The sequence below is a fragment of the Neomonachus schauinslandi genome, chromosome 7 (genome assembly GCF_002201575.2).
Source record: "Neomonachus schauinslandi chromosome 7, ASM220157v2, whole genome shotgun sequence".
NCBI classification, from domain to species: Eukaryota; Metazoa; Chordata; class Mammalia; order Carnivora; family Phocidae; genus Neomonachus; species Neomonachus schauinslandi.
Window position 1 is genome coordinate 84,951,409 of NC_058409.1, and position 17,583 is coordinate 84,968,991.

The 17,583-nt window shown below is 40.1% G+C and overlaps 1 protein-coding gene across 2 annotated transcripts in view; it reads right to left on the bottom strand.

Annotated features, from left to right (window-relative positions):
- EPB41L4A (erythrocyte membrane protein band 4.1 like 4A) overlaps positions 1-17,583 on the bottom strand; it is a 248,797-nt gene that overhangs the window by 128,279 nt on the left and 102,935 nt on the right. For both annotated transcript variants that reach the window (XM_021701451.1, XM_021701458.1), the window contains exon 2: positions 14,814-14,918. In XM_021701451.1, coding sequence (XP_021557126.1) covers positions 14,814-14,918 — 105 coding nt within the window. The remainder of the gene's footprint in view (positions 1-14,813; positions 14,919-17,583) is intronic.

The window sequence follows — 17,583 nt, forward strand, 5'->3', positions numbered from 1 at the left end:
ACAAAACTAAGAAGATGTGGGTCACAGGAAGCCTGTTTCATTGACAAAACTACTTAGCATATCCACATAACTTTATTTTAGATATAAGCATATATATGTACATGTACATATATATGTATATATGTGTGTGTATGTGTGTGTGTGTGTATATATATATATATATATATACATTTACACTGAGGTTCCTACCATTTCTGATAGTTTCGTTTTAACGTACTTTGTATCTTTATCATTTTCAATTGTTCTTCCTTTTAATTTATTTTTTGGTGAAAAGGGGTACTAGGTGCCATTAATGAAGAAAGAACTTTCTTTTTTTTTTTTTTAAAGATTTTATTTATTTATTCATGAGAGACAGAGAGAGAGAGGCAGAGGGAGAAGCAGGCTCCCAAGGAGCAGGGAGCCCGATGCGGGACTCGATCCCAGGACCCTGGGACCATGACCTGAGCCGAAGGCAGAGGCTTAACCATCTGAGCCACCCAGGCGCCCGAAAGAACTTTCTATACAAGACAAAATTCAATTCCTCATCTCCCTAAACCTTTTACAACAAATTTATGAAAGCTACAGGATAAAATATTTTAGTATACGTGACCCATGGAAGACACATTTGTGCCTATTGTAATCAACCATCTAAGAAAGAAAAGGAAAAAAAAAGAGAGAGAGAATTAAGTTCAAAATGCACCATGAAGCTGACTCTAGACAAAGCTAGGACCTTCAAAAGCATTTTTGAAACCATGTCAACATCAACACAGACAACAAAGGAACTGAAGAACAATCAAAGCGTGCTCTGCTTCTCCCCAGGTGCTACACTGAGGAAAGCATGTCTACACCGAGTGGCTGGCGGGTCAGCAGGCTCACTCTCCCCAATTCCTTGGGTTCTTTCAAGCATGTCGGCTCCTGAATTCTCAGGATGCATCACAAGACTGTGCTCGGAAGAGATCAGACCCACTCTAATCAGAATATAACTCCAGAAAAACATCTCTTCCTTTCTAAATAGAAACTGTTCATCAGCTATAAAGAAATAGAAAAACCTACTGTTTTGTTAAAAATACTGTTTATTAGGAGCACACTTTTTAAAATCATGGGATCCACAACCATACAGCTCCCAGCGACATTACCTGAACTCAGATTCTCATCCCTCTACCACATGACCTATTACTACAGAATAATATTCTGAAAAGCACCCAGTAGCTGCCAGCACACTAGTATCATCTATCTGTAATTCCTTACGATCCCATGCATGTCCCACCTAGCTTCCTAACATCTCAGTTAAGCTTTTTATTTTTTTTTAATATTGATGAAATCTGGTTAAAATGAACAAAAGGGAAAGTATTCCATAAAAGAAGCAAGGCAATAAATTCAAAGAACAGCAGATCGAGGAGACAGCAAACAGACAGAAAGGCAAGATGGGAAGGTATGTCATGGCCTCACCCCGTCTGGCCGGCCCACTTGTCTAGGTGAGAGTTCTTTTGTTCACTAACATTACAGATCACTCAGTTGCCAGTGGCAGAAGGTGCTAACAGAGCGATGCATAGAACATCACCCCTCTCAAGTAGTATCCCATCAAGTGGGGGATATTGTTTTTTTAAAAAGATTTATTTATTTATTTGAGAGCGAGAGAGCGCGCATGCATAAGCAGGAGGAGGGGCAAGGGAGAGGGAGAGAATCCTCAAGAAGACTCCCCATTGAGCTCAGAGCCCAATGCAGGGCTCGATCCCAGGACGCTGAGATCACGACCTGAGCAGAAATCAAGAGTCAGATGCTTAACAGACTGAGCCACCCAGGTGCCCCACGTGGGGGATATAATTGAACTGGCAAATATAATGCAATATTTGTAATGTGAGACAGCAGTAAGTCTAGGGGGTTTCTGGAAAGTAAGAGGAAAGCTTTGGGAAGGAGGGGACATCAGAGACAGCTCAACTGAGATGGTAAGGAAGAGCAGGATTTCACCAGGTAAAACGAAGAGGGGTAGAGCACAAGTAGAGTGTTCAGGCAGGGCAAGCAGCTCACTCTGCACTCTGGTGCACACGTGCGGGCAGGGAGCCGCAGGTAGTTCTCGTGCAGCTGTACCTTACCGGGACTGCGGTTTGGGGCAGGATGGGGGTGGGGGTGGAGAGAGGAGCCACACTACAAAAGAAGAAGCTCGAAAGCAACCAAGGGCCCCCTGTCTTGTAACCCATTTTAAGAAATTCCAGAATTTTCAGGGTACCTGGGTGGCGCAGTTGGTTAAGCAGTGGACTCCTGGTTTCAGCTCAAGTGGTGATCCGAGGGTTGGGAGATAAGCCCGGACACCAGCTCTGTGCTCAGCATGGAGTCTGCTTAAGACTCTCTCTCCCTCTCCCTCTGTCCCATCCCCCTCAGCCCATGCTCCCTCATGCTCTCTCTCTAAAATAAATCAATCTTAAAAAAGAAAAGAAAAGAAATTCCAGAATTTCCCCATAGGAATCCATTAGAAAATTGCAAGCCACAGAGGAGAGACATCATTAAAGTTGACATTGTGAAAGAAGACTGCATGAGCAGTGGGACAAACACTGCAGGCAGCATGAGCCAAAAAGGAAGACAGGTTGGAAAGCTTTTACAGAAATGCAAGCTAATGTGCTGACCTACACTAGAATTCAGAGATGGAGATGGATTCTGGAGCGGTTAAGAGGTGACCATAAATCCTGTTTACTACTGCTATCCTAGCATAGGGGTCACTGGGGCCCTTTCCACTCTCCAAAGTATCCTGGCTTGGGTGGTCAACTATATAGTCACTCTATTAAGCAGCAAAACGGAAGGGGCCTGGGGACTGATGAGCCATGAGGGGAGAGAGAGATGATGGGAGGAGGAATGACCCTGTTCTGAGCAGTAAGGATGGTAGTGGCATTCATGAAGGTATGGATACAGGCACCTCAGGGATACACACATGAGGATTTCCCAAAGGGGACACCGGCAACAGATAGCTATATAAGGGGCTGAATTCCCAGATCCTCAGCTTCCATATACACTCTTCCTAGGGCTGATCTAGCTAAGAACAGCCCTGAGACTGAGATGCCATTCCAGCTCTCCTTTCCACTGCACTCCCTTTGCACAGTTCCCCCTTCCCAATTTAATGCAGAAACACACCCACCTCTCACCCTTTCAATCTCTCTATGGCGAGTTGCCCCAGGGCATGAAAAATCCCAGGAGAAGAAACAGGGCAACATTTTTATTTATTTATTTTTTTAAAGATTTTATTTATTTATTTGAGAGAGAGTACATGAGAGGGGGGAGGGTCAGAGGGAGAAGCAGACTCCCCGCCGAGCAGGGAGCCCGATGCGGGACTCGATCCCGGGACTCCAGGATCATGACCTGAGCCGAAGGCAGTTGCTTAACCGACTGAGCCACCCAGGCGTCCCAGGGCAACATTTTTAAATACCAGTATTAGCAAAGCTGCCTTTAATAAAGATACTATAAATTATGTCTTTCCCTACATTATACATATTTCTTGTAAGGACTAGGCAAGTTGACAGAAGCATGGTATTTTGGCCTATAGCTGAGTTGCTTGGTTGTCAGATATGGAGTAGGGGCAGCAGAGGAAATGATGATTTTTGTTTAACTATCTAGCAACTTCCATCTTCCAACTATTATACATGGCGCATGAAGATCCCCATAAGAATAAAACAATCAAAGCCCTAGTAAGCCTACCTCATCTAAGTAACAAAATACTGTGTCTCATCTGCCTATCCGTCTCAAATAAAATTCAAAAGTGAAACGCTTTTCATAGAACACGTTAACATTTTTACTTAAATTGACAAATGACAGAAGGCAACTGGTTTGATTGGGTGGTTTGGCAATGACTAGTTTTACCAAAGAATTCTACGTTGGATGTTTTCCATAAACTGAATGAACTAAATCTGCAGCTCCAAGACTCTGATGAAAATATAAAGTGCATAATTAGATAAAGGCATTTTATCAAAAATCTTGAATTGGCAAACGTGCATTAAAATAAACAATTTTTAATTTTCCTAATCCTTTCCATCTAAATTGGATGAAATCTGGTGCCTCCAAGTAAAAGAGAAAAAAAATAGCTAACATTCTTTCGATAAATCATGGTAAAGCATTTTTTAATACATTTCCCAGAAATTATAAAATTTAATTACTATAATGATTAACAAATTGTTAAGTCCAGTGGTTCTGAAGTCATTGCGTTCAACTAAACTGAAAGAGAACCCAATGAGTGGTCTGAGAAATCACAGCTCTTAAGAACATAAGAAAAAGAGCAAATTTACAGGGGAAAATGGTGACTACACTGCATTTGAGGTATTGGATTACTAAAAATAATTTTAGATGATGGATCATCATGTGATTTTTGGCATGTAAGTCAGGAGTTCAAGTAACTAAAGAAATTGAATAAAATTCTTTTCTATCTTCTTTTTGTAGCAGACAAGGTTGCTCAAGTGCATATATCAAAAAATAAAAATAAAAAAATAAAATTGTTACTGAGCCCCAGCTCACTCCAGGAATATATGATAATCAACCAGGGGTACATGGACTAATCAAGAAGAAAAAGCCCCATCCATTTCATTAAAAGAAACATTTCCAATAAACGCTCACTTTTTATTTTTAGTAATTATTAGAATGCACCATATTTTGCTTTTAATTATATAATGATAACCATGGTAATAAAAACTACTCTTATGGCTCAGTAACAATTGCAGCCTGAAGGTCTCATGAAGTAAACTTTTAAAATTTCAATGTGCATATATGATATTGTTATGGAGAAATATATTTTATTAATAGAAATATAGGAAGAAAATTCTAGGAAGAAAGTGAAATAGAATTCAACTTTAAGGACATAAAAGGAATAAAGAAAAATTTCTGACTTTCATTTTATGAAGAGCTTGTTCACATCTATTTTTTTACAGGTTGGTGAGTACAAAATTGCTATGCTATATAGATCCACTGGATACATTTAAGAGTAATGTGACATCTGGGCTAAAGCCTTTATTTGTTGGTGCGAGACTCGAGTGCTTTTCCAGCCTCGGTCGTGCAAGCCCATACAGAAAAAGGGGTCAGACACTTAAAGTACTGTGGAAAGCTGAGCCCCCTACATGGAGAGCAGCTGTTCTGTGGAGAGTCCCACAGTCCCATGAGGGACTTGACAGGAATGAGAAATAAACTTTTATTAAATCAAAAAAAAAAAAAAAAGAGTAACGTGACAGATTTTTACAATGTCAGTATTTATAACCCCCAAATTTGCATCTATTTAAACTTATGACACAATTTTTATTCTTGACCTAAAATTCTCAACACAAGCACATAGTTTTTTAAAAATTCTGGAAAATCACTACTCTCAAGACAATTCTTTCAATAAGAACAGGTCTGGAGGGTGAGATGATGACTTCAGGTTTGGACATGTTGCGTTTGCGGGTACCACCTGAGGGACATCCAAGTACAGAGTAAGAGCTAACATTTCTGTTACACTTACCACCAGTCTACAGCACTGGTCTGCAGGTTTTCTACAGACGCCTTTAATCCTTACTACCACCCTTTGAAGTAATATTAATGTCACCACTTTATAAACGGGGATACTGAGGCACAGAGAAGTTAGGAGACTCACCCAATGCCACACAGCTCTCACAAGGAGTGGAGTATATATGAATCCAGATAGTCTGGATGAAGAGCCTTTACACAATGTCTCTTGAGATGTCTGGGTTGGAAATACACATTTGAGGATCATTTGGGCCTTTAGATAGAAATTTAAGCCATGGATATCATATGACCTCACTGATATAAGGAATTCTTAATCTCAGGAAACAAACTGAGGGTTGCTGGAGTGGGGGGGGTGGTGGGAGGGATGGGGTGGCTGGGTGACAGACACTGGGGAGGGTATGTGCTATGGTGAGCGCTGTGAATTGTGCAAGACTGTTGAATCACAGATCTGTACCTCTGAAACAAATAATGCAATATATGTTAAGAAAAAAAAAAAAAGAAGATAGCAGGAGGGGAAGAATGAAGGGGGGGAAATCAGAGGGGGAGAGGAACCATGAGAGACGATGGACTCTGAAAAACAAACTGAGGGTTCTAGAGGGAAGCCGGGTGGGAGGATGGGTTAGCCTGGTGATGGGTATTAAAGAGGGCATGTTCTGCATGGAGCACTGGGTGTTATGCACAAACAATGAATCATGGAACACTACATCAAAAACTAATGATGTAATGTATGGTGATTAACGTAACAATAAAAATTTTAAAAAAAGAAATTTAAGCCATGGAGCAGATGAGATTAAGTAGGAAGAGTGACATATATTTAACAGCAGGAAAATGAGAGCCTCAGGGCTAGGGGTCTCTATGAAGATGCTTCTGGCATTCCATGCCAGGCCCCTGGACTCCTGAAAAGCCTCCAGCCATAGTCTCTCACAGTTTTTTTTCCAGGTACCATTGATGTATTGGTGTCAGTCCTCGCAGGCTGCTGCACTGTTTATGATACTCTTTTTTTTTTTTTTAAGATTTTATTTATTTATTTGACAGAGAGAGACACAGCGAGAGAGGGAACACAAGCAGGGGGAGTGGGAGAGGGAGAAGCAGGCTTCCCCCTGAGCGGGGAGCCCGATGCAGGGCTCAATCCCAGGACCCTGGGATCATGACCCGAGCTGAAGGCAGACACTTAACTGACTGAGCCACCCAGGCGCCCCCATGATATTCTTTTTAAAGTCAAAGGTCTACTGAAGAAAACCTTTCTGCTTCTTGATCTTTCCCCTCTACTTCCCCACCAGATGCTTGAAGACATTTCAGATAGTACAAGTTGTTTTTTTCCCCAATTTTACTGACATAATTGGCATTTAACATTGTATTAGTCTAAGGTATACAATATAATGATTTGATACATGTACATATTGTGAAATGATCACAATAAGTCAACAACCATCACCTCACCTTTCTTATGATAAGAACTTTTAAGAGCCACTCTCTTAGCAACTTTCAAATATACAATACAATATTATTAAATATAGTCACCATGCTGTACAGTAATCCCTAGAACTCATAACTGGAAGTTTTTACCTTTTGACCACCTTAACCCATTCCATTCCCCCAAGCCACTGGAAACCACCAGTCTGTTCTCTGTATCTATAAGCTTAGTTTTTGTTTCTGTTTTTTATTTTTATTTTATTTTTTTAAAGAAATTTATTTATTTATTCATTCATTCATTCATTTATTTGAGAGAAAGAGGCAGAGGGAGGGGAGAGGGAGAGAGAATCCTCAAGCAGACTCTCTGCTGAGCCCGGAGCCTGAAGTGAGTCTCCATCTTACCACCCTGAGATCATTACCTGAGCTAAAATCAAGTATCAGACGCTTAACCGACTGAGCCACCCAGGTGCTTCTCTGTTTTTTAGATTCCACATATAAGTAAGATCATACAGTGCTTGCCTTCCTCTATCTTATTTCACTTGGCATAATGCACTCAAGGGCCATCCATGTTGTCACAAACAGCAGGAGTTTCTTATTTTTACAGCTATATAATATTCCATTTTATATACATATTATATATATGTAACCGACATATAACATATATATATATAATCTCACATCTTTATCCATTCATCCATTGATAGACACTTAAGTTGTTTCCATGTCTTGACTATAAAAGTTTCAATTTGTAGGGGTGCCTGGGTGGCTCGGTCGGTCGTTGGGCGTCTGCCTTCGGCTCGGGTCATGATCCCAGGGTCCTGGGATCGAGCCCCACATCGGGCTCCCTGCTCAGCGGGAGGCCTGCTTCTCCCTCTCTCACTCCCCCTGCTTATGTTCCCTCTCTCGCTGTGTCTCTCTCTGTCAAATAAATAAAATCTTTAAAAAAAAGTTTCAATTTGTAATAATCCAGCACGACCAACTTCCTGTCTTTCTTTGCAACAAACAACTCACATTATCACTTACACATCTTCTCAGTCATTATGGGTATTTGTCAGAACATAAAGTTATAGAAAGTAAATTTCACACTGCAAAATACAATAAATCAGGATCAAAGAAGAACAGGCAGAGCCTGACTGCTAGTGTTCAGTGGATGAGGATCATTTTTGTTCAGTAATACTCTGAGTATTTGGGGACAGAGGGAAGGATACAAATATATACACAGTTTATTTATATTTTTAACAAAATTATTTCAGAGACAAATAATGCCAAAAGTAATCATATTAATAAACAGGTGAGCCTGTATCCAGTTAGAGCATTAGAAAATCATTGACAAAATCATATCAACATTTTTAGGAAGAGGCAAAGATCATCAAGACTGAATAGGAATAACCAGAAGAAAACTTGTAAAGTGAAAAACAGGAGAATGTGTCATCATAAGAGCAAAATGAGATTTCAAGAAGGAGTGAGTCCTTAGGGTCAATTCAACCCTAAGGTCAAGAAAGATAAGGGTTGAAAGTATCACCTGGATTTAACAACTAGAGACCCTGAGGACAGTTACAGTGCTATGATAGGTATCAAAGCTTGAGCATGCCCAAACCCTGAAGGAAAGGAGGGGGGAAAAGGGAGAGGTCTAGAGATGCAAAAAAAGAGGTGATAAGATCCAGGTCAGAGGCCCTGGGGCTATTCCACCATGAAATGAGAAGGAAGGATGGGTAAGAAGTGACCAAGGGTGTGTGTGGAGGATCAGGAAGCTGGGAAGCTACCACCTGATTGTTCTTATTGTCTTGATGCAGCAGAAGAGTTCGCCGGGGGGAAGAGGATATTCACAAGCTGGCTGTATCTCTGTACTACGTGTTTCCCTCCTTTGACCTCTGAAGTCATAGGGCAAAAGATCCAACATCCTCATTCTCAAAGCCACGTTGAATTCCATATTCTGAGAAAAGCTCTCTATATTGAAAGAGTAATTTGTAAAGTAGCCCCAAGTTCTAACATTAAAGTAAGACATGATAACTGTTCATTTTTTTTTTAAACCAGAAGTAATATTGGGGTATCACATTTCTCCTCATTACTGCTTTCAATATCAATTAGACTCATCTTCCAAAATCTCCAGAGGTCTTAAAGGGTCTGGAGCTTATTTGATTTTGTCTCTTCTATCCTCCAGACTGTTTCCTCCTCTCCCCTACTCCACCTTTTTAAAAAAATATCACCAGCAGTATTTTCATCCATCGTAGTTTCAACACGAAAGGCTTTCTATAGATTTCACACCTTATAATCTACAAAGAGCCTTCACATTATCTCTAATTTGGTCCTGTAACAATCTTGAGAGTTGGCAGGAGGGGGAGCATTATTCTTCTCAAAATTCAGAAAAATTAAGTGACTTGAACATTCAGGACTCAGACTTGGGTTGTGACTCCACAAAGGCACTTACCTGTTCCACCACACCACGTTCCACTTACAGCAACTTCTGAACACCCAGAAGGTGGCTCAAGTTTCTAACAACCTCAGAGTAATTTCAAATTCACCCAATTATTTCAAGAAGTCTGCACTGTAATTTCAATTCACCTGCCTATCATTAACAGATCTCATCATCCCTCTCCCATAATAAGGAACCTAACTCATCTTTAAAAAGCAACTAATATTGCTCACTGACATCTGGGGATGCACATGCAGCCCTAATCATGGAAAACTCCTGATTATCTACAGGAAGATGTATACTATTATTACCCAGGGAAAATAACCCTCCTTCAAGTTTCTGCCTAATTGGTGAATCCAAACAAGAAAGCCCTTATATTTCCACTGAGCAAGCAAAAATAAAATGCTTCCCACTGTAACCATGTGTATTAGTTTCTTTTTGCAGCTGTAACAAATTACCATAACCTTGGCCTAAAACAAGAGAAATTTATCATCTTACAATTCTGAAGTTCAGAAGTCCAAAATAGTCTCACTGGGTACAACAGACTGAATGTTTGTGCTCGTCCCCACCAAATTCCTATGTTGAAACCCTAATCCTAATACCTAATCCTAATCCAAATACCTAATACGTTGGAATTTGGAGATGGGGCATTTGAGAGGTAATTAGGTCACAAGGGTAGAGCCTTCATGAATGGGATTACAAGAAGAGGTCACAGAGCTAATTAGTTCCCTTTTTGCCGTGTGCCGTTACAAGAATTGGATTGTCTACAACCTGGAAGAGGGCTCTCACCGAATCACTCGGGCACTCTAATCCCAGGTTTCCAGCCTCCGAGGTAAGATAAATCAGTATTTCTTGTTCATGTCAAGATGGTCTGACATGATTTGTCAGTGGTGATTTGTTAGAGCAGCCCAAACTAAGACACTGGGCTGTATTTCTTCTGGAAGCTCCAGGACAGAATCTGCTTCCTTTCCTTTTCTGGCTTCTAGAGGCTGCTTTCATTCTCTGGATCAAGGCCCCCTTCCAGTAATCACATGATTTTGACCTCTGCCTCCATTGTCACATTTCCTTCTCTCTGATTCTCCTGCCTCCCTCTGTCATGTATAAGGAGACTTCTAATTACAGTGATGCCGCTTCAATAATTTAGGATGATCCCTCTATACAAGATTCTTAACTTAATCATACCTGCAAAGTCCCTTCTGCCATGTAAGGTGATGTTCACAGGTGCTAGGGATTGGGATGATAGGCCAGGAGAAGGCTGGGAACCCATTCAAGTCAAAGACACACCAAGGTGAACTGCTGAGCCATACACCACATACAGAGAATGAGAAGGTGTTCCTGTTGAGCTAGCCATTAAACTGATGATAGGCACTCCTAGAACATACTAGAGAGAGCCAACTTCTCTGGAAGTTCTGCTGTTCTAGATCAATGGTAAGGACTTAAGAGAATTTTAAATATTTACAGCTAGTAAGTGGCAGGGGCCTTCAATAAATCTGGGTTTTTCTGACTCTCGTGTGTTCTTGTAATCCCTCTCATCTACCTTAAACCAAGGCTGGGAATTTTCTGTTCAACTGAACCAGGGCCCTGGGGAAAAAAAAAAAAAAGAGCTACATCCCCTGCACAGACCAGTCTGGATCAAGAAAGAACTAGGATGACACAGGCCAAAGCAGAGCAGAAAGTAGGCTATATGCCCAGGCTAAGTGCTCTCCCGTGTGTCTTTAGGAAAAGGAACCACAAGTACATGAACCCCACTGTGCATCTTTAAGGGACTGTTCTATACAAGTAAGCCTAAATTAACACAGGCAGCATTGTGTTAACTGAGTCTCAATAAGCATGTCTTCATGAAGAAATGTCTTTACTTCCTAGAGGTCCTTTTACAAACCTTACCTGAAAAGTGAAGCAATTATGGTGCCCAGAGTGTTCCAAATCAAGTCAGTTGTACTCCTTGGAGAGCAGTTTGCTTTACCAAGGTTTTTTTCTGCCTAGCTGTTCCTCTGCACACACAGGTAACACCTGAATCAATGCATTTATTGCATGAATTTCCCAGGACTTGGTTTTATGAAATGTATAGTTTAATAAAACTTGTATGTTTAATATTCCAGGCAGCAAATTCCCTTTCTCCAGAATTCCTGAGACTATGTGAAAAACAGAGAAAGCTCTAGCACAGGGCCTGAACATATTAGGCATTCTTTACATTGCTGTTGAGCTACCACATGAAGGCATAAATACACAAAGGCCTAAATAAACTCTCTTGCCCCGGGTCAATCCGAGAAGTCTGCTTGTTGGAAAATACCATTTAACTCCTCTCAACAAACCTTAAGTACGTAAATTGCACAGAAAGAGAACTCCTCAGTATCCTAGGTCTGAAAACCTTTCCATCTTACATGCATTCCGGTCAGGATATGATAGTGGTTGACGGTCTTGGAGACGTGAAGATTTGGGTTTGAATTCTGGTCCTAATACTTGCTGGGTTACGGACCTTGGGGAAGTGGCTTAACTTTTCAGCTTCCGTTTCTTCATCTCTGGTGGTAGGATAATAATATTTAGCTTGCACAGCCATTTTGAGCATGTAATGACAACATATGGAAAATGTTCCACAGTTTCTGGTACACTAATGACGAGGATGGTGATGGACGGTGGTGATGATGACATGTCTAGATCCAGCCTCCAGCTTACCCTTCTCCTCCAGGACAGACAAGTTCCCTGCTATGTGAGGTCCATGGGTCCCCAGGGACATGCCCTCCCAGTCCACCCCCACCCAGTTTGGGCATGGCCCCAAGGCATGATCCACTGTCAAGGGGAGGGCGGGAGGGAGGGAGTCTAAGGCTTCTCGCTGATGTGAGCCACCTCTTCTTAATCCTCATCTTTCTTCCCTTTTACCCCCAGCTCCTTTTCCCACTTTCTTATTTGCCTCAAGATTTGACCTAAGGGGTCCCTCTCAGGGCCTCAAAGTCTTTTTTTTTTTTTTTTTAAGATTTTATTTATTTATTTCAGAGAGAGAGACAGCGAGAGAGGGAACACAAGCAGGGGGAGTGGGAGAGGGAGAAGCAGGCTTCCCGCCGAGCAGGGAGCCCGACGTGGGGCTCGATCCCAGGACCCTGGGATCATGACCTGAGCCGAAGGCAGACGCTTAACGACGAGCCACCCAGGCACCCTCAAAGTCTTTTCCATGTGGATCTTACTTATTTTAAAGATTGTTACAAAGCATTCCCTCTTAAAAGTAAACCTTTTGGTGCAGAAAAATCAAAGCAATACACAAAATCTAATCTAATGGATTGTAGTTCAGGCAAATTCCTGGAAATCTTTAAAGAAAAAATTTTTCACTGTGTCCTGTGCCATTTTAACATAGGGTTATTCTTTAAGTGTTTGCCTTAAGTAAGGGCTATGTAGATCTGCTCCTACTAACACAGAAAGAGAAATAGGAATTTGGGTTCATCAACAATTTCCCTAGAAATAAAGTTGAGTCTTGGGTGGTTGCCCGGCTAGAACGAAGAGCCTGCCAGAGCTTTTCCCCCAAGGGAAATCCTTAGTTCTGCCTCAATATCCAAGAAAAGCAAATCAGTAATGGAATCAATTTTCTACCTAGATACACTATCAGTCCTCCAGTATGCTTTGATGAAATGATTATCTAAAGAAGGGGCAAATTTTCATAACCTTCTTACAGTTTCCTACAATTAAAAAAATATATAAGACAATCAGACAATACACTTGAGCACGAAAAGACTGAGGAATGTTTATAAATCACCTCTACTTTATCTTCGTTCACCAGAAATAACTAAATTCAGGAGGCAAAAATGGTTTTTTCATGTGATTTACCCACCTGATATCAGGTTCTTATAGTACCAAAAAAACATGACTTAAGAGCTTTCTCCTTCTAACTGTAGTTTCTTCTAAAACCTTCATTGCAAACACATCACAAATGTCAACCCTTAAGAATAAGGTAAGAGAAAAAAAAATTTTTTGTTGTTTTAATATAAGCCCTAGAAAGCTTTGAATCAATACCAACTGCTAATTCTTTTTGCAATGATACAAGCCGTTGTTTGAAATTCTCTGGCAGGGTGCCTGGCTGGCTCAGTTGAGATTCCCTGATTTTTCATATATTATTTTTCCTTTGCAAGTTTAAAAAAAAGAGAGATAAGGTCTATATAATTTTAGCAAGACAGTCAATCTTTCCAGGCAAAGTCTGACATACTAGATAAGATCAGGAAACAGTAGTTTTCTCTACTAGGAAAAACGTTCTTTCAAAAATATGAATGTAATGCAAGATAGCTTCTATAGCCTTCAATTTAATCTTTCAATATAGATTTAGTTCTGCAGTATTGACTTATGGCCCATACGGGACAGAATTCAGGGAACTCCTGAAGATGTCAATTTCCCTTTCTTTGAAGTGTGCCTTAATGACCGTTTGCCTTTAGAAAGTTATTCCTTTCTATGGAAAGCTAACCAACACACGCAATTTTTTATTCCTGCTTTGTGAAATCCTCCTGTGAAACAAAACGGATTATAAAACTAGCTCAGGAAAAATCACAAGTTATCACCATCAATAGCATTCCATTTGTCTGTCTCTTCTCATCCTAGCACATTCCTGTGACCGGGGTAGAAAAACCCCACTCAGACAATCATGTGCCTCACTGAATAGACCCCAGATGATCCACTAGAGGCTGGGAGAACTGATGAAGGAAGAGGAGGAAATCTTTATTCCGACAGGAGTTGAGTAACATGAAAAATAAAAGTCAAACGGGACTTTTAAGGTAAGCATATAAGCATTCTGCATAATAAGACTGTGTCTGAGGTTAAGACCTTTCTTAGACTAAAACAAAAGGCACTAATGAATATCCTTTCATACCCCCAAACCACCACCTCCAAAGTCTTTCTCCTCTGCTCATCATCCAAGAAATAGCTTTTTAGCCTTATAACCATATAGAATCCATACTAACCAATGCAGTGAGTTTCTTAGTAATTCTACCACCCAACCAGCTAGGAAGATGTTAGACCTTCATGAAGACTGACATCAGACACCAAAAGTTTGGTTGCCTTTACTACTTACTCCATCAAGCTCAGGGGTGAAAACCCTTACTTATTTCTTTTATAACTACTCTTCCAACTTCTAAAGCTCAGATAAGCACCTTTTCATACTGTATTTTTTCTCTTTAACCATTTATTTTCTTAAAAGGCAGTAAGTAATATCTGTCACTTCAGAAGACTAGCCACTTGCCTCCTAACACATTACCTGGCTTATTCAGTTCTCCAAACAGCATACATGAAAAGTACGCTCTATGATACGGTTGCAAAAATGTAAACGAGGGAAGTCGTCTACAAAGAGAAGTACACACATACAAGTTGTGAAACCCACCACTCTATCAACTTTTGGCAGAAGAGAAAAAAATGCAAAACACATTAGCAAGGAAAAACATGTTCAAGGCTTTCAAAGTCATTTTCAGTGATAAAGAAACTACCTACCTAAAACCACATCAGCAAAGGCCAAAGAGAGAGTAAAATTTATAACCAGAAAAATTGAATACGAAGTCATTGTACTCACTGTCTGATGGCTTCTGTCACAGTAACGCAGCCCAAAATAATCTATCTCCACAAGGTTTATGTGACGGAATACGTGGTCAAGGACAACAGAACCTTTCGTTGACTTCTGCAAAAATAATTCACAATTTTTTTTTTTAACACGGTGTCTCATCTTTCTCAGTGGGACATAGTCACTATGACGTAAGTCATCCAGTCTTAGCTTCGCCCACAATGGAAGCGATTTTATTAGCTCACGGTTCCCTCTTTAAGTTTTGCCTCAATTACAAAGAAAAGTGGGGTTGCAAGTGTATGAAAGAAATTCCTTTGAAAAACCATTTTTAGGGGCGCCTGGGTGGCTCAGCCGTTAAGCGTCTGCCTTTGGCTCAGGTCATGATCCCAGGGTCCTGGGATCGAGCCCTGCGTCGGGCTCCCTGCTCCGCGGGAAGCCTGCTTCTCCCTCTCCCACTCCCCTTGCTTGTGTTCCGAACCTCTCTCACTGTGTCTCTCTCTGTCAAATAAATAAAATCTTTAAAAAAAAAAAAAAAAAGAAAAGAAAAAAGAAAAACCATTTTTAAACTGTAGTGGGTTTTTAATTAATATAAGCTTCTTTTCTTAGGGGATTGTAAATTACCTTCAGGACAAAATTCTTCTCTTAATAAAGATAATCTTTTATATGAAGAGCATCTAATGAGTTCATCAAAAACCACTCACATTGGTTAAAATCCCAGTTCTTTCACTTTAAAAAGCAATTTTCACCTACAGCGTTACTCTCACAACACAGAAGATACACAGAATTAAAATAACAATAGCGAAAGCTTTTATTTTCAATCCTCAACTAATAAACCCATAGATTAAAGCTGACAAAGTTAATGTTCTGAAAAGCCCTTGTGAAGAAATTTTACTTTATCTCTTTCACATAAGCACAGATATAAAGAGAACATTTCCCCTGGCTGCTTTCTAAGATCTAATATATTAATATTAAATACCAATTATCATATATCTAAAGATAAACATTTATCAGCAAGCACTACTTCACATATCATATTAATCTTGAAAATAATCCATTTCAGAGGTCTACAGATACAGATACAGAAGAAGTATCTACAGATATTTCCTTTCTTTTGCCCCACCACTGGCAGGTACAGCAGGGGAGTAAGAGAAATCCCCAAGAACTCATACACTGCGTTAATGAAGTATGGCTTTGTTCAGCCGTGGTTTTCCCCAGAGAATTACTATCACTTGTTTGCTCATATATGGGGAGTACTCAAAATTGCACTGCTTTTAGAAAATGGAGTTGTAACGTAAGGGAAATGTTTTGATTAAATGTATTGTAAAATGGATAAGAGATGATAAAAGCACACACTGAGAGAAGACCGTTCTTGTTACAAATCCCAAAGGTAGTTTTGTTTCCTTCTAAATTACCTTGGTTAAGCGTAATTGGTGTCTTTTTCAAAATCCATTGGATAATTCATAAACAAAAAGCTCTTCCATGATGGATCTTTGGTTTGGGACATGTTCTCCTATAATAACAATGCCACATCCAATCAATGTTCCTTTGTGCTCATGTACTTACATGTTTAGCTAGGTAAAAATCTGGAAGTAAAATTACTCTTTCTAAGGATGCACGTACTTACAATGGGCACTGCCAAGAAGACCATTACAATGTATTCAATGAAAGTACATTTCCCCATACCTTTGCCAACATTTGGTTGAGCAAAATTCTCCCCATCTGACTGAACAAAAATGAGGGGAGAGGTAACTTTTAATTTGCACTTTCCTGACACTTAACAAAGTAAGTGCTCCATCATCTGCTTACTAACCAATTGCACTTCTTAGCATTTGGGTTAGGCATTCTCTAACCTGAAGTTTATGAGCAAATTCTCCTAAGTATAATACTTGCACAATTTTTTTTTAAAGATTTATTTATTTATTTGAGAGAGTGAGCATGTGTGCAAATGGGAGGGGCAGAGGGAGAAGGAGAGAGAATCTTAAGACTCCACACCTAGTGCGGAGCCTGACACAGGGCTCAATCTCACAACCCTGAGATCAGGACCTGAGTCGAAATCTAGAGTCAGACGCTTACCCGGCTATGCCACCCAGACGCCCCTGTACAATTTTACTTTGTATACTTAGCCCTTTATTCCATCTGTAAATTATTTTTGTGCTTGGGATAAGGGCCTAACTTTGATTCCAAATGGACAGACATTTTACTGAAAAGGTCATCATTTCTCTTTTGATATGATAAAAACTTCATCATCTACTAAATTAGCCCTTAATCTTTCCCACAGATTATTCCTGAACCAATCCTCCAAGATTTTAATAATTCAGTTTTAATGTAATTTGTTGGAATCCACCATTCTTTTCTAAAATTGTCTTTGCAAATTCTTAGACATTTTTCTTTATTAGAGGACGTTTAGTAGCAGGTTGCTACTTTTTAGTTTTTAGTTAAATTCCAGTATTGTTGGGCGCCTGGGTGGCTCAGTTGGTTAAGCGACTGCCTTCAGCTCAGGTCATGATCCTGGAGTCCTGGGATCGAGTCCCACATCGGGCTCCCTGCTCAGCCGGGGGTCTGCTTCTCCCTCTGACCCTCTTCCCTCTCTTGCTATCTGTCTCTCATTCTCTCTCTCAAATAAATAAATAAAATCTTTAAAAAAAAAAAAAAATTCCAGTATTGTTAACATACAGTATTATATTAGTTTCCAGTGTACAATATAGTGATTCAACACTTCCATACATCACTGGGTGCTCATCACAACAAATGCACTCCTTAATCCCCATCACCTGTTTCACTC